Genomic DNA, 24,730 nt, shown 5'->3' with positions numbered 1-24,730 from the left:
CTTGTTTTTAATTTGATAAACGTCACATGATGGAGACTTGCTATTTATCTCTTGATACACATGTTTCTGAGTCGAATTCGGTTTTTTAATTTCAAACCACAAAAAAGATTGGCGTACACTTAAACTGATGCAGCTTCTTGTCTAACAGTTCACAAATTAACATTGATCGTGGGCTAAATGTGGATGCAAGCAGTATAAAGAAAGCTTTTAATTAAATCAACCACAGTCAGGTGAAATCAAAATAAATACAGCAAAATAAATTCACTTTTCAGATATTATTGCACTATTTCATGCTGCAGCAAATTTATAGTTTAGAAAATACTGCAATGACTAGGCTTCTATTCTCTCTCCCTCTCCAAGCCTGTCAATTAGTGATAATGGACTCTGCTGGTCGAGGGAAGACCACTCCCTCCCTCTCTACTCCCTGCCTCCTGGACACACATGCACCCACATATACACTCTCTCCCTCTCTCTCTCCCTCCCTCTCTCTCTCTCTCTGTCTTTCTTCCCATCTCTCAGTCAGTAATAATGGAGCCTAGCAGTCCAAAGAAGATCCAGTTTGCTGTCCCACCGCTGCAGGGACAGCTGGACCCACAGGCCGCTGAACATGTAAGCATAATTGTTTGTCACAAAGTCGGGGGACGGTGTAGGTTTATGCATGTGCGAGGGGCTGAAAGAGGCTTCTATGATCATTTGAGTCTTGTCTGGAATTTGCCGTGTGTGGGTACAAATCAGCATGTGTGCGTAAGTCAGGACTTCTGAAAGTCTTGTTTGTGTTTCTGGCATATGTATTTAATGGGTCTGTCGTATTTGAGCTTCTGTGCATGTGACGTGTTTGTGTATTTTGCTTTAATAACTTGTTTTGATGTCAATTGGCCAAGAGTTAAAAAGATAGTTGTGATAGTTTGGGGAGGCCACCCTGCTTATCGTTAAAAACATGCAATGATTATTTATTCTTCCTGAAATATTACAGTAGAATCAAATGTCAGCGTTTCAAACTGCTCAGACTAGTTTTCTTCTCCTCTATTAATCACACATTTATTCATATCCTCTTTTTTTCTTGCTCCATAAAGTAGCTGAGGATGTAAATTTAATTTATAATCATTTCATAATGTTGTACATTTATGCAGAAGTGACATGTTTTAAGTTGCATTGACTCCTGTCACTAACAATCTCCAACTGACTGCAAACAGTTCACTCTCACTCTCTACTGAGGGGGTGTTGAAAGGCATCCTGGGAAACATGGGAGATCACCAACTACATGATACAAAGGTCAATTCTACCATAATATGTAAACTGTGGTGTTTCTGAATGGCACAGAGAGCCCAAAAAAGAGAAGACGGTGTTTCAAACGCTGAACTAGCAGCAAGGTAAAGATGCTGTAACTGGTGTTAATTTCTAGGGAAGCTGGTAATGAACAGGATGATAGAAATTTACATTACAGTTTGATAGTTTTATTCTATTTATCCTGGTTAACGTTCTCATGCACCAACAGAGGGTTAAATTCTTCTTCTACTTCTGTTTGTTAATGTCACTTTTATGCCTGTAAAAGTGATTGTTGCAGTAAGTTTTATAAAAATAAATCATGCTTTCACTTTTAGAGTGTAAGACGTAAAGTGTAAGTTTTAACAGAAGGGGAAATTCTAATTAAAGGGTGGCTGTAAGGCTTTAGGATGTTAGTGTTTGCCTAATACTCTTAATCATTTGCTGCAACATGTTGAACAATTCTGCTTTTAAAACCTTCAATTCAGAAAGCATTAAAACTGCAAATGCTCTCATTATGTCTAATCAAGTATACAGTAGTGTGGGTTTTTGCAATGCAGCAATTAGGACTGAATTAGCACCAGCTGGTATTGTTAATTCACTTTTATTTGGACAGTGAGCTGAGTTTTGTGTTTTTTACAGTCTACTGACTCAGTGTTTTTAAAACCATCTCACTGGGACATTAAATATATTATTTCCAAACCATTTTGGATCAGAGGGCTGAGAGAAGTCTTACCAGGTGTGAGAGATTTGTATTTTTCCTTTTTTTTTTAAAAAAATAAATACTTTGAAAGCAACATTAAAAATAGGTGTGTTTATGTGTTTACCTCAGATCCGTCGCAGAAGACCAACTCCTGCAACTCTGCAGATCTACAGACAACCTGGCACAGGTAAAACTGCAGGGAGCGAGAGGGAAGGAAGGGAGGGAGGGAAGAAAGGAGGAAAGGGGGGGAGGTGGAGAGAGTTGAAAAGCAGCAGCTATAATGGAACCTTTATTAGATTTGTGCTGCAGCTTTTGGTAAGTGAGCTCAGTGTTCAGATTGAACTGATGGATGCCTAAAGTGCGTGTGTGTATTGGCTCTCAGCTCTTATAAATCCTTCTACACAGGAACCGAGTGATTGAATAATAGGCCTGAGTCCATTCTGTGAGCTCACATCTGAGAGTCTTGTTCTAATATGTTTGTGTAGAGCTCAGTGGAAGCCCAAGGTGTTTTCAACCGGCCAGTTTGTATATTTTTTAAAGAAATCAGAGACCAAGAATGTTGGTTTCAAACACAGCAGGAGGCCTGGGAACAAAACTGTGGGCAAACCATAACATAACCTTAATATCATGGATTTTAGGAAAGAAAATCCACTTTCTCTCTCTTTATTAATTTAATAATTAAACCCCTGAAAAATCAGTTGTCAGTTAATCAGTTGTTCATTAGCTCAAAGTCAAATGTTTGACAAATCCACTCAGTCTTAAACCAGCTGGCAGCTGTGAAAACACAAAGTGGCCACTGGCTTTTTGCCTTCAAACTACAAAGATCACCATGACAAAGTTCAAATATTACGTTCCATCACTGACCCACTTTAAGGGACATTTACTGACTACTGGTCTCTCCTATAATAAATCTGTAAAATGCACGGCTGAGATTTAAATTAGCAAATGGATATTTAATTTCCGACCGTATTACAGCTTGGCTTCAGGTCACAGAGGAAACGAGACTGTTAGAACCCACAACCCAGTCTGACCCATGTGGATTAAAGTCCAGACGGAACAACAGACCCACTGAGAATGTTGTGCAGATGTTCAAACAGTAATGTGCCAGAAATGGATCCACTTAATAAAAGATAAAGAGCTCACTGCTGGTGTCCTGTCTTCCTCTGCAGATGTTGGAGATCAACACAACGCCAGCGAAGAGCCACAGGTTTGTAAATGGTTGCAGATCACTGCTCGATGTTCTGGGTCCCTAAGAATATAAATATAAATAATTCAGTTAAAATGTTAGAAGCACCTTTTAATATAAAGCAATTCAACCTGAATAATAAACATATAGACAGTGTCAACTACAACTTGTAAAACAGTATTTATGGCAGTATTGATTATTATTTTTACTCACATTTCAACAGTGACTTTATCCGAGTTTTTTAAATTTCAGCCTTCAACATTAGGCGGGTCGGGGTGCGTTCGGTTTGTGTGTATGTCTCCTCTCTCATCCACTCAGTGGGGCGGGTTCGATTTGGCTCGGGTCACTAGCCAGAATGTAAATTAGCTGTTAGACAAGCTAGCGCATCTCCATGTGCTGGATCGGGTTTAAATCTACATTACTAACACAAAAAGCACTCAAGTTATCTTTGTTTGCTCTTTATGTCCAGCACAGTCTCAGATTTTAATACAACTACAGAACTTGTTACCTACCCTCATTATTCAGTACTTCATATTTAGTGTACACTCAGTACTACGATACTTGTTAATATTATTATATTTGATCATCACCACTAATACAGCCAACATTTATATGAGAACAGACTTATTTTCATCTCTAAACTGGGGAGCAGTTAAAAGTAGTGCACATGACATATAGTACTTAGTAAACTACTACTAGTTTTGAGTGTACTTTAATGTACAGGTTGTACATGTACACTTTACATTTACAGTATGTTAATACATAAGCAGCGTAATCTCGATCCTTGAACACACATTAGCTCTAATTTCACATGCACCTGTGAAGATCTGAGTAAAATTTAAACTTAAGGAAGAATATTTTAGCGTTTCTCTAATTTTTCCAGTTTTCCAGGACGTGTGGGCACTAAGCATGACAACACGTGTTTTCATAGCACTTTACATTAAAGCTTCACAGCAGGTCTCTAAATGGACGATAAATGATAGTTTGTCTGGAGGGGACTCAATGTTTCACTGTAATAAGATTAGGAAGCAGAACATGGTGTATTCCCTTTGTGGATATTCATTTTTAATCATAAGCAACAGTAACTTTACCTTATTATCTGATTTGTACAGTGCTGATATGTTTTATCCTGTTCTGCAGGCTTCAGATTCTTCTCAGAGGAAGCAGAGCACCTACATCCCACCCACCATGAAAGGTACAAACTGTTTTCAGCCTGATTTTTAAAATGTGCATAAAATCTGAGCATATGTAAATTATCTTCTGTGGAAGTAAAGCAGAAGAATTTGATTGAGGTTTACTGGGTGGAATCTACTCATATAATAAGTAATTTTTTTGCTATAATGAATCATCATAAAAATTCCTCTAAATTAGGAAAATGGTGACAAGAAGACAGCAGAGGTGAAAATGTTTGCAGCAAATAACATGGGAATCAACAAAGATAACCAAAAACTATGCAGTAGCAGTTGCAGAAGTGCCTGTTAGTGTGTTAGTGTTCCGATACAGTTCTCTTACTTCTGGTTTATTAACAACAGATCCATATTTTATCCAAAAAGTAGGTGTAGCCAAAGCCAATTTCCAAGTATTTGGATGTTAACTGAGCGTGCTCCAGTACTCTGTGCTGATATGTACTGTAAGGTCGGTAATGTCATGCTCTGCTGTTGTGTTGCAGCTGTGTACACAGACGTCTCCTGCCTCCTCAGTTTCATGGTTCCTATATGTTTGAGTTCTGTTTGAGTTCTGTTTGTGTTTCTCTGTGTTATCTGCTGATATTTCTGGTGTCACACCCACGTCTGTTTTCTTAGTCTGGTTTTTCAGCCCAGCTGGTAAGGTGATGGGGCGGCAGTGGGGGCGGGTTACTTTACTAGGCACGCACAAGCTAAGCAGCAAGTGATCAGCTGACTTGAGGAAACTTAACTGGCGCAGCCAAAGACATGCAACAGCAGCAGTCACTCCAGCTCCACATAATGAAAAATGATCACTGCTTGTACAGTAAAGGTCGTCTGAGAAGCAAATAGCTCCTTTATCTGGAAAAATAAGTCACTGGCTGCAAAGCTTTCACCACCAACACAAGCTGAGAGCACCTGTTGTTGTCATTTTGTTATCATCGCTTGTGCTGAATAATTTATAAAACAGTTACGGAGCGTCTCCGTGTAGAGATGTGCCGAGGAAACATGCAGCTACTGCACAAGCTTTGTTTAGTTTAAAGCTTCCTAATTCCTATCGTACGTGTTGGAGCTGAAAAATGTGCAGTGCCAGTGTCTTTGCAGGAAAATGGGCATTTATTCATTTATTCTTTTGCAACGGGGGGCAGGGGTGCTAAAGGAAGACAGAGTGCATGTGTGTGTGGAGCTCTCTACCAGTGAGTGCTGGAGAGTTGGTTCCAGGAAGTGGAGACAGTAAAAGCTTTTTTTTATTGATCTGGTCTGAGTCTGTGTGTGTGTGTGTGTGTGTGTGGAGTCCAGTTAGCTTTTAGCCTTATGAATAATGTCTATGCACCAAACACGGAGCATTTATAGTCTGTAGGATCACGAGCAGCACGTTTCGTCATTAATCTTATTTGGTTTTATTCTGACATTTTAGAATTAACACTATTTCATGATATAGTTATCATCTTAAAGATTAAATTGTTTGTTCTGTCAATCAGTAAACTTATTTCTCTGATTTCTCCCACTGAAGCTTCTCGCTGGCTGAGTGTTATTTTCATTATTTTAAATTAAAATTTCAATCCAAATGTTTCACAGATGAACAATTTTGACTTAATAGGCAAAACAACATGTTTCCTTCTTCTACCATTATGCAAACTGTGAACACCTGGTGGGGCTAATTTTCCTATCACATGCCATTAGACTGTTCTAGACTAAGAGAGCAGATACCAAACAAAATATAGCATTATTAATTCATTCCCTGTGAAAGCTACCCAGTGGCACATACTCTGCCAGAATCCATAAAAAATAAAATGTCCAAGATCTATTGTCACCACTATAGATGTGAGACCTGCTCCACGTGCAGCTCAGTAGGTCATTAAAAAACCATCTTATTTATCATTATGGCATTTATTTTCATTCAAGAATGACTTTTTGTTTTTTTTAGATTTGTTTAGCACAAAACTAGTTGTTTGAAATTCCCATGGTTTCTTGTTTTGCTCTCTGTCATAATAACTAGTAGATGCACTGATGCACCTTAACTATGGGTGTGATAAATACGGATAACTCACCATTAAGTGGTTGGATAACACTCAAATTGGCTTCCAGACATAAATATAAGATAAAAATAAGACTTTCTAAAAGACACTAGACTGAATGGATCAAAGTCTGTGGGCAAAAAGAATCAATTTGTGTGTGATGCAGCGGGTATGTCGTAGTTGAAGCATCTCTCCACTGGAGGTGATCTTCTCTCCTCAGAGCTTCAGCAGGAGGTGGAGCAGCACCTGCTGGGGACGGGGCTGTGCGAGTCTGATGGTCAGACGAGCCCAATCACAGCACAGCTCTATGCCACTGCTTCCCTGTGGGCCAATCACAACGGGCCAGAAGAAGCCAATGGGAATGAGGCGAGTCTGCAGTTAGCCAATCAGGAGAGAGGAGTGGCAGACAGCAACAGTTCAGGCGGTAAATGAAGTTTTAGACTAAGAAACATACACCGCCCGTCCAAAAAAAAAAAAAAAAAAAAGTCACACTCTAATATTTCGTTGGACCTCCTTTAGCTTTAATTACGGCACGTATTCATCGTGACATCTTTTCAATAAGCTTCTGCTATGTCTCAACATTTATTCTCGTCCAGAGTTGCATTAATTTTTCACCAAGATCTTGTTTTGACGATGGGAGAGTAGGTCGCTGAACAAAGTCTTCTCCAGCACATCCTAAACAGTCTCAATCGGGTTAAGGTCTGGACTCTGTGGTGGAACAATCCATGTGTGTCATGCTCCATGAACCACTCTTTCACAATTATAGTTTGATGAATCCTGACATTATCATCTTGGAACATGTCCGTGACATCAGGGAAGAAAAAATCCATCAATGGAATAACCTGGTCATTCAGTATATTCAGGTAGTCAGGTGACCTCATTCTTTGGAGACATAATGTTTCTGAACCTCAACCAGACCAACTGCAGCAACCCCAGATCATAGCACTGCCCCCACAGGCTCGTACAGTAGGTACTAGACATGATGGGAGCATCACTCTCTTCTTACTCTGATGCTTCATCACTCTGGAACAGGATAAATCTGGACTAATCAGACCACATGACCTTCTTCCATTGGACAGTTATTAACCCAGTTTTAGTAGTTTCATCAATCTCCTTGGATGTTTTCTTTACTTGATTCATAAAATAATTTGAACCTTCTGAAACAGATTAACATCTTTTCTACGACCACAGGATGAGAAGCTCCTCACTGCATCAGTTAGAGTTAAATAACTTGTTACCAGCTGAAAAATAATCATGAATAATCATCCATGTAGTAATTGTCCAGTGGGAGGCTCTGACCTATTTGATTATTTAAATCCAGGTGACCTTTTTTTGGACGGGCAGTGTACATTAAATTTTGTGTTCTAAGATTTTTATAGTTTATACAGGAGAGTTACAACTAAAAAGTGTTAAGGTGAATTTGAAGCTCTTCTACTCATTTACACCAGCTGGAGGAACTTTTAGATCTAAGTTCCTTACAGAAAGAAAATAAAATTACACTAGATAAGGAAAAACACACAGTAAACAACATTTTAGTCTCTACAGTGGATGGTAAAAGACTAAAGCTAAACAGAAAAGCTGATGTTAAACAACAAACACCGTAAAAAATACTTCATATTCAAATCTGGATCATGCTGTTGGCCCAGTGTTTATTAACACCAGTGTACATTTATTTGACCAAAGTTTGAATAACACAGCCAACAGTCACTGTATTTTGCTAATACATCTCCACCAAATGTATTCTTTAAATTAAAATTTTTCTCAATTATATTAAGATGAATAAAAGTAATAATACAATTTACCAAGAGAAAACTGGAAGACAGTTTAGACACTAATCAGCTGAATAAATAAATATGGATATCTACAGTGGGCTATAGGTAACGAACTGCAGGGAAGTGTACTCAACAAAACCTGTTCGTAATCCTAAGAAGCATTTAAATTCATTTCAGATTATTTATACAGCGGCAAATCGCAACAAAACATTATATATAATAAAGCTTTAACAGAATTATATGGAAACATAAAATACATAGAATTATATAGAAAACCCAACAAATCTCACTTGAGCAGCTCTAGGCGACAGTGGAGAGAAAGAAACCTCCAGCAGAACCAGGCTCAGGGTGGGCGGTCATCAGCCTCGACTGGTTGGGGTGAGTGGAAAGAGAAAAGAGAAAAGAACAGCAAATTCAGTACACGATGTGACAACTCATGTATACAAAGAAGAGTTTAACATACTGAGGGTCTGATAATAACACAAACAAAAGATACCAAATGGAATAAAATAAGAATAGAACAGATTTTAAACAACTTCAAACTGCATTATCAGGATTAAATTCAACATGTGCAGCAGTAAAGAGCTTTTTACTTCTTTACTTCGTTAGATGTAAACTTCAAACAAGCCCTGACATTAGGGATGAACTTATATAAAAAATATTGATTAAAAAAAATAACAAAATATTAGCGTCGTTGTCCTAACACTGTACATCAGTTAGTCCATTTGACAGCTGTTTAATGTTTTTCTGTCCTCTGCTTGTCAGTGATTAATCTGCATTTCAACAACGAGGCTCACAAACTGTGCAGATTGTTTATATACTAATTATTAACTCTGCTTTATATTTCCATAATAACTCTTGTGACAAACGACTACTAACAGCACTAACTCCTCTCTCTCTGTCTCTCGTCTTCCCTCCTGTTGTGAATTTGCATGGCCTTCATTCTTTTATCTACCTCCCTCCCTCTCTACTTCTCTCCTTCTTTCCTAGATTTGTCTCGTGACCACAAAAAGGAGGCAACGAGTCCCGACTCCGTCTCCCGATAGCCACCTTTGCTCCCATTTCATCTCTCTGTCGTCGACTTTCTCCTCCTCTTTCTCCGCTGTTCATCTGATCACATTAACACACTGCTTCCCTCTTGTGCGACACATCAGTACTGTATATTTTGATTTAGCAGCAGCTCTCGCTCTCTTTCATGCACACGTTCAGACACGTAGAGATTTCAGTTAAGTCTACATTTAAAATATTGTAGATGATGTTGGTGAGGATGCTTGTGTAGAAACGGCTGTGAATAAAGATTCTATTGAAACATACACTGAATGTGTGAGTATTTTTTAAATCATGAGGGATGGACAAGCTTAGCAGCTGTGTGTGGTATCACGAGGGACGCTGTTTTGAAAATTCGTTTTGTAAATTCACAAGTCATTCTCCCAGTTGTGCTGAGGAGTGTCAGCACTCAGTGATTTTACCTCTACGAACAACTTATCATGTCTCCTCTGGGATCTCTTCATTTTTTTTGAGAGTTCACATCATCAGATGCTTCTTGTGATCAGGTAACTCTTTCCAATCTTAAACCACCTACACCTCCAGTCTTGTTTCATTTTTTTTACTCCAGGTTTGCAAACTCCCAACTGAAGGTAGCTTCAGTTATTGTCATTAATTGAAAGGTTCACTTACTTTTTCCAATCCACACTACATGTTAGAAGTTGAAAATTGATTGTTAAGTCATTATTGCAGCTTTTCTGATCCCTTGCTTCTTCTTTTTTTCCCCCAGAACTGAGATCAGGATCAACTGAACCTCGTTTTGAAAGTTTAGAGTAGACACACTACCTACAACAACTGAAAACCACTCTATTGAATCCAATTTGGTCACATTTTGTTAGTAACATGCTGTCAGACTGTCACCAGGGCCTCATCTTCCAAACCAAACTGGAAAATTAGAATATTTTGGGGTTTTCTTCTTGTTCGTAGTGGTCTTCGAATATTCATGCAACACATGATCTCCCAAAAATGTCTGGATTTTCTTCACACTAAGTTCTGTTTCAGTGCATCAACACCTTGGATTAAATCGCTCACCTCCGTCTCTGTATGATACAAAACTTCTTTATTGTTCATTTTTCATTTCCATTTGCTTTCTCCTGCCTCTGTAGGTGATTTACAGCAGTGGGACCATTACAGTTAAATTAAAACAAGGGGGAGAACCTTAGCGTAGCGTCCATGGGTCATAGTTAAAGTGTGGCAGATTGAGACGTTAACCAGTTGCAATAGTTTTATTAAATACGAGTCCCATTTGTGTGTATGTGTGTAGGTAAACTGGAAAGTTCTGTACCTGAGGAGGATGAGGACGAAGCCAACCGTCAGGACCACTGATCCCGGAGGGAAGTCTCAGGACCAGAGAGGCACCAATATATTCTGGACAAAACAAAAACAGACTGGACAGAAAACATTTATTCTGCAACAGTAAATGCACCAAACAAGATTCTTTTTTAAGTCTTAAGAAGTTTGCTAATAAGTGGCTAAGTGAGACAACAGAGGTAGTCCCGAATATTTAACATCATCAGGACCATTATCGATCATTTATTGACTTTTAGTCATGTTACTAACATTTCTATAGCTGATTTCAGACATGCACAGGAACCCTAAACATATCTAGACACTCTAGTCTAGATAACGTAGAACATGATCTCTGCTGTTTTACTTGTCCTGTGCTCTGCAGAGGCGGCCAGGCCCCACGCTTTCCCCTCAGTTATTTCCCATGTGAGAACACGTCTGACTTTGCACCGTGTGTGTCAAAATACAAATCAGCTAAATGTTCAGACCAAATTCTGTCTACGTTGTGTGGAGTTTATGTATAAATGGCTTTCTGAGTATTTAACAAAAAAACTCTTTTAAAGATTTTAAGGCTTGAAATCAATTAGTAGATAAAAAAAAAAAAATTTAAGAACAAAAACACCTAAAATTTCCCAACGTTCACTGTGTAAAACTCCAAATTCTGTTGACGATACATAACAGACATCAGCAAATCCTTATATTTTAGAAGCTATAATCACAGTATATAGTAGATCATCAAGTATATGAGGGGTTCTCATTTCAGTTCTACTCACCTTCTGCATTAATTAACAGTTTTCTTTTGGTTATTTCAGCCTCCAGTTTGCAGTAAAGGTCCCTGTATGAAGGAAATCTGCACGTGCACAACAGAACATGTAAAACAAACTGTAGCCAAAGCTACAAAGTACTACAATAAGTAATACACGTAGTTTTTAGTATAGTTTTCTATTTTTAAAACAGACGTCTAACAGGAGGTGGTGACATGTTCAGTCAACCAGTGTTGCAGACACACCTTAGCTTCTACTGTGAAGTTTTCTAATTATCACTGAGCAGACGGCTCTGCAGCTACACAACTAAAAAAGAGTTTACGGTTCATCAGCACAGGTTCTACTGTTTCTAAACTGGACTGGATGAGAAAACATTGTTAACTGAAGCATTAACAGATGAACTGCTGAGAGGATTCATGTTTTTAAAGTTTCTTCCTGTCTGTTAATCTCTGTCTGCAGCTTCTTGTCACAGCAATAGAAAGTCAACCTTGATTTTGTAAACAATAAAGAATTACACACGTCCACAGATTTGATTCTCCTTCATCCCGGCACTGCGTGTTAGTTTCCTTTGGGTGTCCTCTGCTGGCTTTTGTATGAAACAACTCATCATGGCTGCTGCAAATGTAAATGTGCAGGCTCAGTCAGAGCCTCAGTCGCCTTTTAGGACAGTTAAATTAAAAAATGGGCAAAGATTTAACACCTTAAAATGACCTGAAACGATACTTCATCATGTTATAATACACACAGGTACAGTGTATGTTCAGCTTTGTCAGATCCTTAAATTCATCTCTGCATTTAGTAAAATAACATTTAACCATTTCAATTGCAACTTGTTTACATTTATTCCTCTTCCCTAGTCATACGGGTTTAGAACTGGTGTCTGTATTTTTCAGGAGTAAAGAACAATAACGCTTAATATAGCTAACAAATTAATTTAATAATATTTGAAAAAAATAATTGACTCCAACTTATTGAGAGCCGACGATCCTCTGCAGCTCAAATTTGACAATGGTGACATTTAAACTGCACAATATACTGAACTACCTCCTACAAAATCCATATTTTAGTTCATATATATATTTAAAATACAGCCTGCAGTCACATGTAGAAACGTGTTTTAACTCACGTCTGCAGCAGACAGGAGAAAATATTAAAATACATACAACATTTTTATACTAAACTAGAATTAAATTCTGTCCTGAGATGAGTCAACCACACCTGTACAACCATCACCAATAAAACATTGGCCTGCACAAATAAAGTTTGACCACTCACCTGTTTTCACTTCATCTTATCTCATGTCATCTCAGCCCAGGTCATTTGCACGAACCACCATCACAGACTTACATCTTAGGTGTGACACAGCCCTAAAGTTTATTTTATTCATATCATTTAAGTTACACGGTGGAATCAGAGACATAAAAATAAAAGTTTAGAAAGGAAACAGCAACCATTCCACATCAAATGGCAGAATGTGTCCACGGATCTGTCCTCACGGGTTCACAAAGCACACTACTCGGTAGAAACAGACGTGATCCAAGTGATGTTTCCTGCTACATGCACTTTGTAACTGTGTCTCAATTTTAACTTTAAACAGTCCTCGATTAAAGTACAGTCCAGAGTAGTATGCAGTATGAGCCTGGAGACAGAGACTGGATACTAATACTTTAGCAGAGGGCTGGCACAAAGGGAGCATGGGGTCTGTCGGTGTCTCATTATGTAGCCCTTGCTGCGCCTTGATTGAGAAAAACAAAGAAAATAAAAATAATCCTCCGACTGCACGTAGTAAAAGATGTCGTCTGTCCTAAAAGATGCTGGACGATGACCCTTGAACTGTTTACAAGTCCACTATTTCTACTCTTATTGCAGGTTTTGTAAACTTTGACCAGACACCAGAATTTAGGATTTAATGTCGTTTTACAGTTTCACCGTCATCTGTTAAGTTTACTTTAGTTGTTTCTATTATTGTTAAGTACTACCACGTTTGTCTACCCACAGAGTGTAGATGAAGCTGCTTCAGTCGCTCTACCAGAATGTAAAAATTCAATGCAGACAAAACTAAAAAATCCCCCAGTAAAGATGAAAAACTTTTAAATCCAGAAGCTGCTAAAACTTGAAATTATGTTTCTACTGGTTTGTTAATTTCTAGAAGAGCTTTACTTATTCAGGTGAGTTGAACAATTGAGGGGGATTTTTGCAGGTGCACTGAGGGTCTTCGATAGCAGGATGGGACACCAGCATTTTAAGTTTGTTCCCACTGTAAAAGGTTCTCGTTTAACCCCTTCTGTTAACCGAGCTGCCACCGAAACAGGCGGTCGTTTCCAGAATCGTCCAAACACTTAAAAACGGCATTCCACCCATTAATACCCAAACACTCCACCACTTCCAAGCCCTGATACACAATTTTTAGTGTCAACACATTTGGCAAATCATCATCATCATTGTCGTCGTCATAAAAATAACAAAAACATGAACATTAAAAACAGACGAGTTCAGTTCACATCAAAGTAGAATACAGATATTATGTCTTCACCCACAAAAGGTTCATGTTACGACTAGCTAGAAAAAAAGAAAGAAAACATCACCATGTTATACAAGTTTGTTTGTGTGTGTTCACTATGAAGTGATGGAAGATTAGTGTGTATGTCTGTCTGCATGTAAATATATGTGTAAACATTAACAAGCAACATGTCTTTTATTATGAACAGAGGAATCCTTGGCCCGTCCTCCTCGATAAAAGCAAAAGAAGAAAACCCACATCACATCAGAACCATTTGCATTCCCAAAAAGTAAGCATCCAAATCCATCACCACATAGAAGATGTCAGCTGGCCTCTAAAAATCTCAAATCTCTCATCGAAAAAAACAAAACAAAACAAAGAATAGTTTAGGTTCAACTATATATATACTATATATTTATATTTTTGTTCTTTTATACCAACCAAACATATGGTTTATTATGTGTTGCTATGGTTATGGTCCCTGGCAACATCATGAAAAAAGTACAATGATTAAAATAAAGACACTGATCCCCCAATTTCATCCAGCTAGTGTGTATCTGTGTGTTTCTGCTCATATTTGTCAAATTTCAATGTTTTAGTGTCATTTTTGTGCAATTAATTGCTGTTTTTCTGAGTTCTTTTGGCGTTTAGTGTATTTGTTCTGTAAGTAGTGTCAGCATTTTTGTGCCCGTGTTGTCAGTATAGTACGTTGAGGCATCGTACACATAGTTTAGTGTGTTTAGTTTGTCTTTAGTGTTTGCTGTTAGTATGTATTTGTTGTTGTTGTTGCTGTAGAAGCGCTAATGCTCTAATGGTAAACAGCATGATGGGCATTTGCTGTGTGTTTACTGTGCATCTATGCGTTAGCGCTGATGCTCTGTTTATAGACGGCGTGGTAGGCGTTTCGCAGCAGGACATAGGGGAAACAGGACTCCAGCAGGTCCATGGTCAGGAAGGGAGACTCCTGCACGATCTGCAACACGAACAGCAGCACAGTCCAACTGTTAGATCACATTACTACATAACTACTGTGTTCTCGTTTCATTCCACTGATAACCTGCTGCTTTCTACTAAGCAACACAAATGTACCATCGTAACACATGACGTCATGTAATTTCTGTATTGTTGTTTTTTTTTCCTCTCACCATGTCCAGCAGCAGATAGACAGATTCTCTGTTACGTGTTGTCATCTTATCCGTCTCCTGGCCGATTTTCAACAGGCTGGATGAGGCCAACTACAGAGAAAAACAGAAGGACGTGTTCAGCTGTGGCTAAGCAGATATTTCCTCTATGTCAAAACAGTAGGGGCGTGTTGTTTCATGTAGCACAGAGACAGTAACATACAGTGTGACACAGCACAAGTGGTTAGACAAGATAGTATCCTGGTGCAAAATAAACCGTAAATCAAATACCTTTATGTAAATATGATTCAAAATAATAATAATTAATGGAGCAGCAGAACTTTGTGGTACAGCATCAAAATTCATAAGATTGAGTAAATAAGAAGGCACTAAAGTCTTTATGTTTCTCCATGTGGGACTGGAGGCGTCAATGCTTAATCTAGACGAAGACAAGGACCGTAATGTAGATATGGATTGTTAAAGCAAAAACAAAGATTCAATCAAGTGTTTGTCTTACAGCCAGGAACTCTTTCAGGCGGTCCTCTATGCTTCCCTTGTGGATGGTGAAGAGAGCAGCAGCAATCTGGTTGATTGCTTTAGCCAGGCAGTGGATGTTGTTACAATGTCCTGCAGGGGGCAGCAAACCCACACAGTAAATAAGAGGAAGAACAAAAAGACATCACCAGAATTAAAGTGTGTGTGGCTCTTTTAAAACGTTCAAAGCAGAGAATCCTCATTGACGCAGAAATTAAAGTGTTAAAAATAAGTATTTTATTTAATATTAAGACAGATGTATGAAATAAGTATGTGAATAAACACGTGCATGTACATTGACAGGATGGTTAGCGTGACTGCTGACTGAGACGCGCAGCTGGAAAACCAATTGCTGGCCAATATGCTGTCTGCATACCAACAATGGTGAAGCCCATTACAACTCATTATCCTTTTCAAATGTCCCTTATCGACAACGGCACCTTTCATTTCAAGGTTGTTAAGAGGCGGTGTCTTGATAATTCGTCCATGAGTGACACGTCTCTTTGATGCCTTTTCAAAAGCCTCATTCAACTACAGTAACAACTGTGTCTCTATTGTACTAAATGTCAGGTTTATTTAACTGAACAAATCTTTTTACTTAAATATATGAAACAAGGTTCAACGGCTCACACTGACTTATAAAATATATTAATACTTCCATCTTAAAAACAGTATGAGTAATGACGGTGATGATATACTCGACTCGATGATATAGCTCGTATGCACACAAGTGAATCAATCTGAGGGCAGGAGGGCAATCTCATTAGAATACAGAAGTCTAATGCTGCTGAAGCAGTAATTTAGCTTTTGTTCTGTGCTGCTCTTCGGCTCTGAACTGGTTCATTGATGCAACATGGGATGAAATTCTTTTTTTCTTTTATTTAAAATGGGGGGAAATGTTTTTGTGTAATATCTGATTATACCAAACAACACCCACAGCACATAACGTTTTCAAATAGTTTTATGCTGACCCTCCTGTAAGTCACGTTGAGAGGTAATGGCAGAGGTGTAAATGTGCGAAACTGGAAAAATCACCCCGGTTGAGGAACGTATTTTTTATTTTTTAAAAGGAATTCTGTCTAAAAAGTGCTTGTTGTACTGTAGTTGCACTGTGTGGTCTAATATCAAGTGAGTGATTATATTGATATTTTTTCTCAACAAGAATTACCTCTAAGCTGCTTAGTTACGTAAAGCTGATCGGACCAAACAAGATGAAGATCTTCTTCCGCTTCAGGGCACCATGACAGCATTTTACAGACTAAACCATTACCTGCCTAACCAAAACTAGAATTGACTTATTCTGGGTGACCAACACTTTTTATGTGAAACATAACAACAGCAGCTTGGTTTCCTACCTTCAATGGCGGGACTGTACTGTGACATCACATTGCTCGCCAGCGTTGGCAATGAAACAGCCACAAACACCATCAGCAGACAGGCGATCTTATACTCCTCCTCTGGACTGATGTTCTCTGCACACATACACACATACAAATTGTCATTTGGAGATGGGATGTGTGGAAGCTGAATTCAGTGTGTGTGTGTGTGTGTGTGTGTGTGTGTGTCATACCGCTTTTTTGTGAGGACAGAGCCACCACCAGAGCGGGGTCGATCTCACAGGGTAAACCTGCTGCTGACGACAGCTCGTACACATTCATGGCCACCTACAAACCCAGAATATTCACGTAAACACAAGGAGAGGGAGAAGATTAGAACACTGACAACATGTCCAGGGGTTATTTTATTCTTACATGTCTGTGAGTGGATTTTACCTTCATGTCTGTCTCTCGTGGAATGTGGTCTTTGAAATCCTCCACAGAACTGACGAGGAAAGGAATGTGACAGGATAGAACCTGGAGAGATACAAAGAGTGATGCAGCATCAGCACTCTGCAGGAAATCTTCAAAATATGGATAAATATTAATCTTCATGAGCAGAAGAATTAATGAATTTGTCTACATCTATTACAACTGAATAAATGTGTTGGGTGTGAGTCATACATCTCTAAGAGCCTCTTGAGCGAGGGAGCGGAAGCTCAAGATCACTCCAATGATGGTCATTCTCTTCAGTACACTGTCCACAGCTGAAAACAGAAAGAATATTTATATATGTCTCACTAATTGGTTATCAAGTCATTAAACTAAATTATATTCCACTAAAACAAGCACAAGTGTTCACAAAGGTTTAACAAAAGAAAATGCACACACAGACTTTCAACGACAACAAGCTTGGATGTGTGTGCGTTTGTGATTACATGTGAGTTTCTTGAAGAGCGCGGCCATGTGGTCCGGTTTGTCGAAGCTTGTCCTCATCTGGGTCAAAACCTCCATGTTCTCCACCACCAGTTTCTACATGTAGACAAAGATTTAGCTTCAATCACTATGTTGAGTTCATGTTTAATACGTTGTATTTGACATAATGAAAATGACTCATCACATGTGAGTATTCACTGTGGCTGTCCTTGTACCTTCAGCTCAGCGACTTGTGATGAGATGTGCCACATCAGACTCTCACTGAGGAACTTCATCCCGTACGGCCCCAGCAGCTCAGAAAGAGATCGCATCTCTGTGAAATAACACATGCAAATAATTACAGCAAGTTCAATTCAGCATATAATCAGTCAAACCCTGCATCTCTAAACCGTCTAGGTATGGACATGGATTTGAGTGGAAATGTGTATTATTGTGGAGAAGAGCTGTTGGAACAGAACTAGCCTCTACACAGTGAGAAGATTCAGTTTGTTTCTATGAGTGAAAGGTCTGCTTGTTTGTACCAGAGATGTCGGAGTACTCCTCAGCATTAAAAGTCAATTCGTTCTCAGTGGGCAGGTTGACGAACGCCTTCATGGCGGGGAAGTAGGCGATGTGTCCGTTACTGACCTGTCGGAGCAACGTCTCCAAATACCTGCACACACACACACAAAATACTTTATCATCACACGTTACAGGAGCACGTCTGTTCCTGAGTCCATATTAGAAATCTCAACAATGCTAAAAGTAAAAGTAAATCCAATTTTCAGAAGACTCAGTGAACTACTGCTTGATAGAACGACACGTCCTCCTCGTCTTATTTTCAAGTCGACAGTGAACATTAATAAACATTTCTGTAAAAGTACACCACTTAATTTACCCCCAAATCAAAGAGAAGAAAAATACAATGCCCTGAACTTTAATAACAAATGAAAGAACAACAATCCTGCAGTTTCTGGGCTGTAATAGAAGAGGTTTGGCATTTTGATGTTTGTGTGGTAATAGTATTTCCTGCAGGAACAAAAGACATGTAACAATAAAAGCCATTTCCTTTGGCAGGGCACAAAAAATTATTGATTGCATGTTTTATTAGAAGCTGTAATATAGTGAAAATAACTCCTGGCAATCCATTAACAGACTCTAAGAAAGCTTCTGCAACATCAGATCAGAAATTTTTAACTGCATGAGCCTGTACAAATATAATCTGAAAGCCTGATTCCACATATGTTTTTAGGAAATGTATTTTATCCCAGTGATAATCACACTTTTATCCCTCATTACGGTGCGACATCTGTCTGAATTCAGATCATGGTGCTCGAGCAAACGTACCAGTTTGTGTAGAGACTGGTGATGGTGGGTTCCCCGTGGCTGTCCAGGTGCTGCGTCTGCTGCAGGAGTACGTTGTTGAAGACCCGGGTGATGTCGATGGTGACGTAGTTCTCTATGGACTGCAGCACTGTCATGTATGCCCGAACACTGGTCAGCAGCTCGCTGGGCTTGGCTATCTCCTGGGTAGCCTGGTTGTACATGGTCATGCCCACGATGGACCTAAAGACGGAAAAAGATAGAGACAAATAAAACATATCACGATGGTGTTAAAAAATGTAATATCCCCCTAAACATCTACGCAAGATTTAAAAATAAATCTTTATTATCATCAACCCGTAGAGGACGTATTTTTTAAATGCACAAACACTGAACAATTCAAATTCATTTTACTTGACACTAACAAGCTATTAAAAAGCAAATTAATCTGCTTTTAAAACCACTGACAAACTGAGAAAGAAAGTCGAAGACAGTCTACATGTTCCAGCCAGAGCAAAACATCTAATAATTAACTTAAAAGGTGGATTAAATGCTAAACTGAACAAGATGGTCATTAAAGATAATTTTTAGCTCGTCTGTTTACTTGGTAAATCGGATCTCCAGGTGTGAAGTGAGGTACTCTCTGGGTGTGAACGTGTGCTCCCAGACCACCAGGTTGGGAACATAATTGATGGAGAAGCAGAGTTCAGACAGGGCGGTGTGGAGTTTATCCAGACTGGGAGAACAAAAAGAAAACAGAAGTTATATAAAATGAAAGTTCTAATAAACAGAATACAATAGAGAAAAACCAACAATAAACAAAGCAGAACATAATAAGAGGACTAAACATGGAGGCGTTAGAGATGTGACAATGTAAACAGCTCTTCTCTTATTAAGTGGAAACCATTGGTACAACAATAGCAATACAGTAACAATATGAGCAGTTTGTGCCAGAATATATAAGAACAAAGACAGACGTGATGTTAATGTTGGACTCAACAACTAAAAAATATAAATATATCATTTGAAAACAATAGTAATGATTTATTAACAGAAATATAAAGAGACTAACTTGGTAACCAGTAGTCTGTTCTTCCTCATGCTCTCCACTCCAGGTTTCTCTCTTTCTGGCTCGCCTTTCTTCCCCGTCGCCTTCTTGCTCTTCTTGTTCACAGCCTGGCTGATGGTTTTCGCACAGTGCTTAGGAAGCAGCTACAGCAGGAAGTGGAGAAAGAGAAGACGACAGATGAGCAGCTGACAAAGACCGATTTAATTGGTAGAACGGTAGCTTTATGTAAACTGAGTATAAAAGTATTAAAGTGTCCAGGTTTGCTTTTGTGTAGAATGTGTTGTTTTAGCATAAGAACCCTTTAGGTCTACACATTAAACACATAAGTTTCAATATGTTAATTAATTAGCATCGGAGGTTCTGAGAGGGGGATTTTCTTCAGCTAAGCTAAGCTAATCAGTTGCTGGCTGCAGCCTTACATTAGCTGGGTGTATTGTGCAAAAGCAGCACTAAAACTCGCTGCTTTGTGTGCACGGTCCTACCTGGTCACTGAGTGTACATTGTTCAGTGCAGATGTCAGTGATCAGGTTTCTGGCCTGTTTGGCCATCTCGTCCAGGAACATGTTGCACAATGACAGGCTTCGGTCGCCTATGTGGTGACGCTATGGAAGAAGAAAAAACAAAACACAGAAAGACAAACAACATTTAGCATGTTTGAAAATTGGGCTAGATGAATAAAACTTTTTTGATTTGGGGTTTCTTATCTGTATTAACAGAAGTGTACGACTGTAACTGTGTGTGTGTGTGTGTGTGTACCTCCTCAGGGCAGAGCTCATGTGTACAGGACATGAAGTGTGTGCAGAGCAGAGGAAAGCAGATGGAGTGTCGGCTTTGGGAGGGAAGCTCCAGGCACTGCTGGAACATCTTTTCGAATGCACGGCTGTAGAAGCTGCACCCACACAGAAACACAGGAAAAGTTATTTACTGTAAATAAAATATATTTAAAAATCTGAAGAACACTTCATGGCTCTGTTCATCTACATAAAGCACACCTACATATGTAAATCATAATGACTGATTATACAAATGACTGTATCTCAATGTGTGTCTCACCAGAAAATAGACAGGTCTGATGTCTCCACCAGCATGTCCACGAGAGAATCCACCATCTTTGTGTGGAAGATGATGGTATTCATCATTTTACCAAGCTCCTTGTGGTCAGCTATACCAAGACTGGCTTTAGAGACGCTGGTGTAGGCCTACGGAAAGGAAAACAAAGAAAAATAAGTATAAAGAGAACATAAAGGAAATATGGAGACAAAGGTTTACTGTGGTCAGTTACACCAACTAAGTGTATGTTAGTATATTTTCTTTATCAAGCAGTACGACCTAGATATCTACTGGAAAACACTGACTGTAAAAACTATTTCAGTAGTCCTGAGTGTTCCTCCAGTGCAACATGGAGGAACTTTAGGAATGTTAATGGATACCTGCAGTCTGAACCAGTCCAGTCTCATGCCCCTGAAGTCAAACACCTCTCCATCCTCCACTGGAAACAAAAACATAGCAATTCACATCATCATTACAACACTACAGCAATTACAACACTTGAGGACACACAGAAACCATGAATTGGCTTTATACTCTACCATAAAGTGACAGGTTACCTTGTTTGACGCTGAGAGAGGTCATAGTGTTGACGAATGAAGACATGATTATAGATTCATCCTCTGGACACACGGACAGGTTCTATAACATAGAAAGACAGAACAGAACAGAATAGAGATTAGAAAGAGCAGTGAGAAAAACTGTCTCTACGTAAAGTCTAGATTCTGTTTTTAACCAAGTATAGTATATTAGTTTAGTTTAAGTTATATTATGCTGTAGTAGTGCTCTATTCTGTGCTGTGTGTTTATACCTGCACCAGTTCATTCAGCACCACAGCATCAAACCCAGACAGGTACTGGACATAGTATCGCTGCATCACAGGTCCGTACTTTCTGACATGAGCTCTGAGCTCCTCCATGTAGAAGATCAACTCTGCTATGTGTCTGCAAAACACAAAAACACACGTACAAAAACATCAGACCGAAATCTAAAGCGTCACAGAGAAACTACACTGGAAAATAAAATTGAAATAAAGCAGCATCGGCTGGCAACAGATGTAAATGTGCATTATTGGTGCAGAATTTTTCTGCAGGTGTACGTGTGCATACTTGTCTATGAAGTCATCTGTGTTTTTCTTCTGAATGTTGTCTGCGTGGCGAAGTAGCCAAATGATCTCATCACGGGCAAACGACAATGCCATGAAGACAAATAAGGCCTAAGAGGACACAGAGAGAGAGGTAGGTTTTCAAAAAAATGGGGAAATTCAGAAGATTAATAATTCTAAGATAAATTAACAAGAGCATCTGGCAGAAACTGTACCCTCAGAGTCTCTGAACTAAATATGGAAAATGTTTACAGTGAGCCTGGCTTAGAAATTAATCCTGTAATAGATTTAGGAAGGTCTGCTTCTGGCAAGAGACATTTACACAAGTTTTTAAAATGGTAAAATCTGTTAATAATGCAAGTTGAGATATTTATGGAGCATTGCTTAAAGATGTTTTTGCAGAACCATTGCCTACTATATATCTAATGTGTCTGCAGAGCCACATCACATATATGCTTTTCTAGAATTGTTTTCTCAGTTCCCTTCTGAATTGATCTGTTTTTTGAAAGAAACTCTTCAATGAACATCTTCTTTAAAACTGAATCTCAGATAATTAAGCTGCTGCTGTTTTGTGTTATTTTTTATTACCTTAGGACCTAGTAGTCCAGGCTGATCGGCTAAAACAGTAGCCAGCTCCTTCAGAGCCGATCTGAGGAACTTGCGTCTCTCTCTGTGCATGGAGCCTCTGCAGATTTTCAGACAGACGGAGAAAGTCAGAGCAGAGCGCCAAACCACACATGCATCATGATAAAAACAGTATTTTGACACTTTTAGGACAATCCTGTAAGAGGACAAAAAAATAAAATAAAATAAAAAATGAGCAGATGACAGTGATGGCAGAAGAATGGAGAGATGAAAGGGGAATACAGAATAAGTAATAAGGATAAAAGCAGATATGAGACAAAGTGGGGAGGCACAGGAGGATAAAACAGGAAACAACTGAAAAGGGATAAAGAGGAGGAGAAGGTGATTTGTCTGTGTGCGACTCTACGTACGCATGAGACAAGGCCTGTTCTTTGCACTCCCTGATATCATTGATGCGTTTGTTGTACCTGGAAAAAAAATAAGAAAGAATTCGTATTTGAATTATCCAGTTTGTAGGAAAGTTATCTGCTATATGAGAAAATGGCTTAATGTAGGGCAGTCAAACATTAGTGTGTGACAAACCTAAATATATTCAGTTAACATGAGATTTATTTAATAATTAATCAACCAAACTTTCATTATTTCACTCCAGTTTTCTAGAGGTCTTACCCTCTGATGTTCACAAACAGGTCCTCTGCAGCCTTGTGGATGTGGAAAACTTCATCCCTGAACAGACAGAGGCAGGTGGAGCTCTGCAGAGCCAGTTTCCACAATGACAACGCTGCTGCGTCGCTGTTCAGCACCGAATGACACAGGATGAAACCAACTGGAGATTAAACAGAGAGGGACACGTGAATAAGACATCTGAACAACTGAGAACCAATTCATATGACCAGGCCCTGACACAGTACTTACAAACAATCCACTTCTCCATTGTGTCCAGTGACAGATATTCACACGGCATCTAAAGACAGATAAAAGAGCTTCAGATATAAGTGAACAATTACTAAAATAGAGATAAGTTATATCAAGAGGCGTGGTCTTTAAGGCTTTACATTTTCTGGCGAATGAATATTGAAGCAAAATATACATTTACTACATAATCTCAACCATTTCAGTGTGATCCTTTTCATACTAACAGTGTCTGACTGTGCAGGATTGAGCATGGTGGAGGGGGCCGAGATGAGAGAGAGCAGCTGGGCGTTCCTCCACTGGTCAGCAGACAGATTCCTCCTGGGATAGACCATCTGAAGACTGACCAATGCATCTGACAGGGACTGGAGACAAGACAGCAGGAGAGAGATAAGCCACTGAATTAAACTTCAACACTACAAACAGCACAGTGGCAGGTTTCTGACTAATAAGAGGAATTCACAAGCATTTTTGTCAAATGTTGATGAATGTGAACTTGGATTTCTGCCCTTCAGTGTGGATCACCACGCATCACTATTATTTATCTCAATGTCCCAGAAGGTTATGACAGCAATAACTGCAGTGTCAGTGTTAGTTAGTGTCCCGATAAAAAAGATTAAATATGCTGAACATGTGGAACAACATACTGGAAACAAGCACAACTACTGTAAAAGCTAAGAACTCTGAATAATCTCACATAGCGTTTGTACACTACCATATTTTACTACTAGACATTACCTTTCCATGCGGAACAAACTCCTCCATCATCTTCTTCAGAGGGTTTTCGTAATCCACAATCATCTGGCCAAGCCTGGGGTACTCCCGGTCACTACGTTGTGAATCAGCAGAGACCACAGAGCCTTGTTTTAACTTTCAACTTAACGTGCGTTTCTCTCATTGACTTGTGAGTATTTCACTCACCTGGCTCCATGTGTCATCTCGTGGGCGTAGTTGTACAGTCCTATGATGGCTTTCCTCTCCTCTATGCGAGACAGTATTATCATCAGAGTAGTGTAAGTCACCACCAGGTCCAGGTAGTTCTTGGTGAGGTCAAAGTTCACCGTCTGGCAGGAGAAATAAAGGCAAAACATAATTTTTAATGC

General features: G+C 39.1%; 2 protein-coding genes across 4 annotated transcripts in view; one reads left to right on the top strand and one right to left on the bottom strand.

Annotated features, from left to right (window-relative positions):
- Positions 1-452: 452 nt before the first annotated feature.
- Positions 453-10,791, top strand: ppp1r1c (protein phosphatase 1, regulatory (inhibitor) subunit 1C). Of its 2 annotated transcripts, none has more exons than XM_026356494.1 (6): positions 453-609; positions 2,096-2,153; positions 3,136-3,173; positions 4,293-4,347; positions 6,554-6,757; positions 10,414-10,791. In XM_026356494.1, exons 1-6 carry the CDS (start codon positions 529-531, stop codon positions 10,473-10,475), a joined length of 498 nt encoding a protein of 165 aa, XP_026212279.1. In that variant the 5' UTR covers positions 453-528; the 3' UTR covers positions 10,476-10,791. The 2 variants fall into 2 exon arrangements, with proteins under 2 accessions (XP_026212279.1, XP_026212280.1); XM_026356495.1 differs by lacking the exon at positions 10,414-10,791 and adding an exon at positions 9,096-10,407.
- Positions 10,792-12,550: 1,759 nt separating this feature from the next.
- Positions 12,551-24,730, bottom strand: part of nckap1 (NCK-associated protein 1) — a 27,135-nt gene continuing 14,955 nt past the window's right edge. For both annotated transcript variants that reach the window (XM_026354315.1, XM_026354314.1), the window contains exons 5-31: positions 24,549-24,691; positions 24,366-24,456; positions 23,855-23,992; positions 23,631-23,679; positions 23,385-23,541; positions 23,126-23,182; positions 22,719-22,815; positions 22,135-22,241; positions 21,837-21,969; positions 21,586-21,667; positions 21,409-21,467; positions 21,032-21,177; positions 20,735-20,867; positions 20,461-20,580; positions 19,982-20,121; positions 19,514-19,645; positions 18,934-19,152; positions 18,129-18,259; positions 17,823-17,920; positions 17,610-17,703; positions 17,356-17,438; positions 17,128-17,208; positions 16,926-17,019; positions 16,711-16,827; positions 15,339-15,448; positions 14,846-14,935; positions 12,551-14,673 (exon numbers count right to left, since the gene is read on the bottom strand). In XM_026354315.1, the coding sequence (XP_026210100.1) occupies positions 14,557-14,673; positions 14,846-14,935; positions 15,339-15,448; positions 16,711-16,827; positions 16,926-17,019; positions 17,128-17,208; positions 17,356-17,438; positions 17,610-17,703; positions 17,823-17,920; positions 18,129-18,259; positions 18,934-19,152; positions 19,514-19,645; positions 19,982-20,121; positions 20,461-20,580; positions 20,735-20,867; positions 21,032-21,177; positions 21,409-21,467; positions 21,586-21,667; positions 21,837-21,969; positions 22,135-22,241; positions 22,719-22,815; positions 23,126-23,182; positions 23,385-23,541; positions 23,631-23,679; positions 23,855-23,992; positions 24,366-24,456; positions 24,549-24,691 (3,018 nt within the window). In that variant the 3' untranslated portion in view covers positions 12,551-14,556. The remainder of the gene's footprint in view (positions 14,674-14,845; positions 14,936-15,338; positions 15,449-16,710; positions 16,828-16,925; positions 17,020-17,127; positions 17,209-17,355; positions 17,439-17,609; positions 17,704-17,822; positions 17,921-18,128; positions 18,260-18,933; positions 19,153-19,513; positions 19,646-19,981; positions 20,122-20,460; positions 20,581-20,734; positions 20,868-21,031; positions 21,178-21,408; positions 21,468-21,585; positions 21,668-21,836; positions 21,970-22,134; positions 22,242-22,718; positions 22,816-23,125; positions 23,183-23,384; positions 23,542-23,630; positions 23,680-23,854; positions 23,993-24,365; positions 24,457-24,548; positions 24,692-24,730) is intronic.

Source organism: Anabas testudineus, chromosome 15 (genome assembly GCF_900324465.2).
Source record: "Anabas testudineus chromosome 15, fAnaTes1.2, whole genome shotgun sequence".
Taxonomy (NCBI): domain Eukaryota; kingdom Metazoa; phylum Chordata; class Actinopteri; order Anabantiformes; family Anabantidae; genus Anabas; species Anabas testudineus.
The sequence above is the reverse complement of the archived record's forward strand: the minus strand, read 5'-3'. Positions and strand labels throughout refer to the sequence as shown.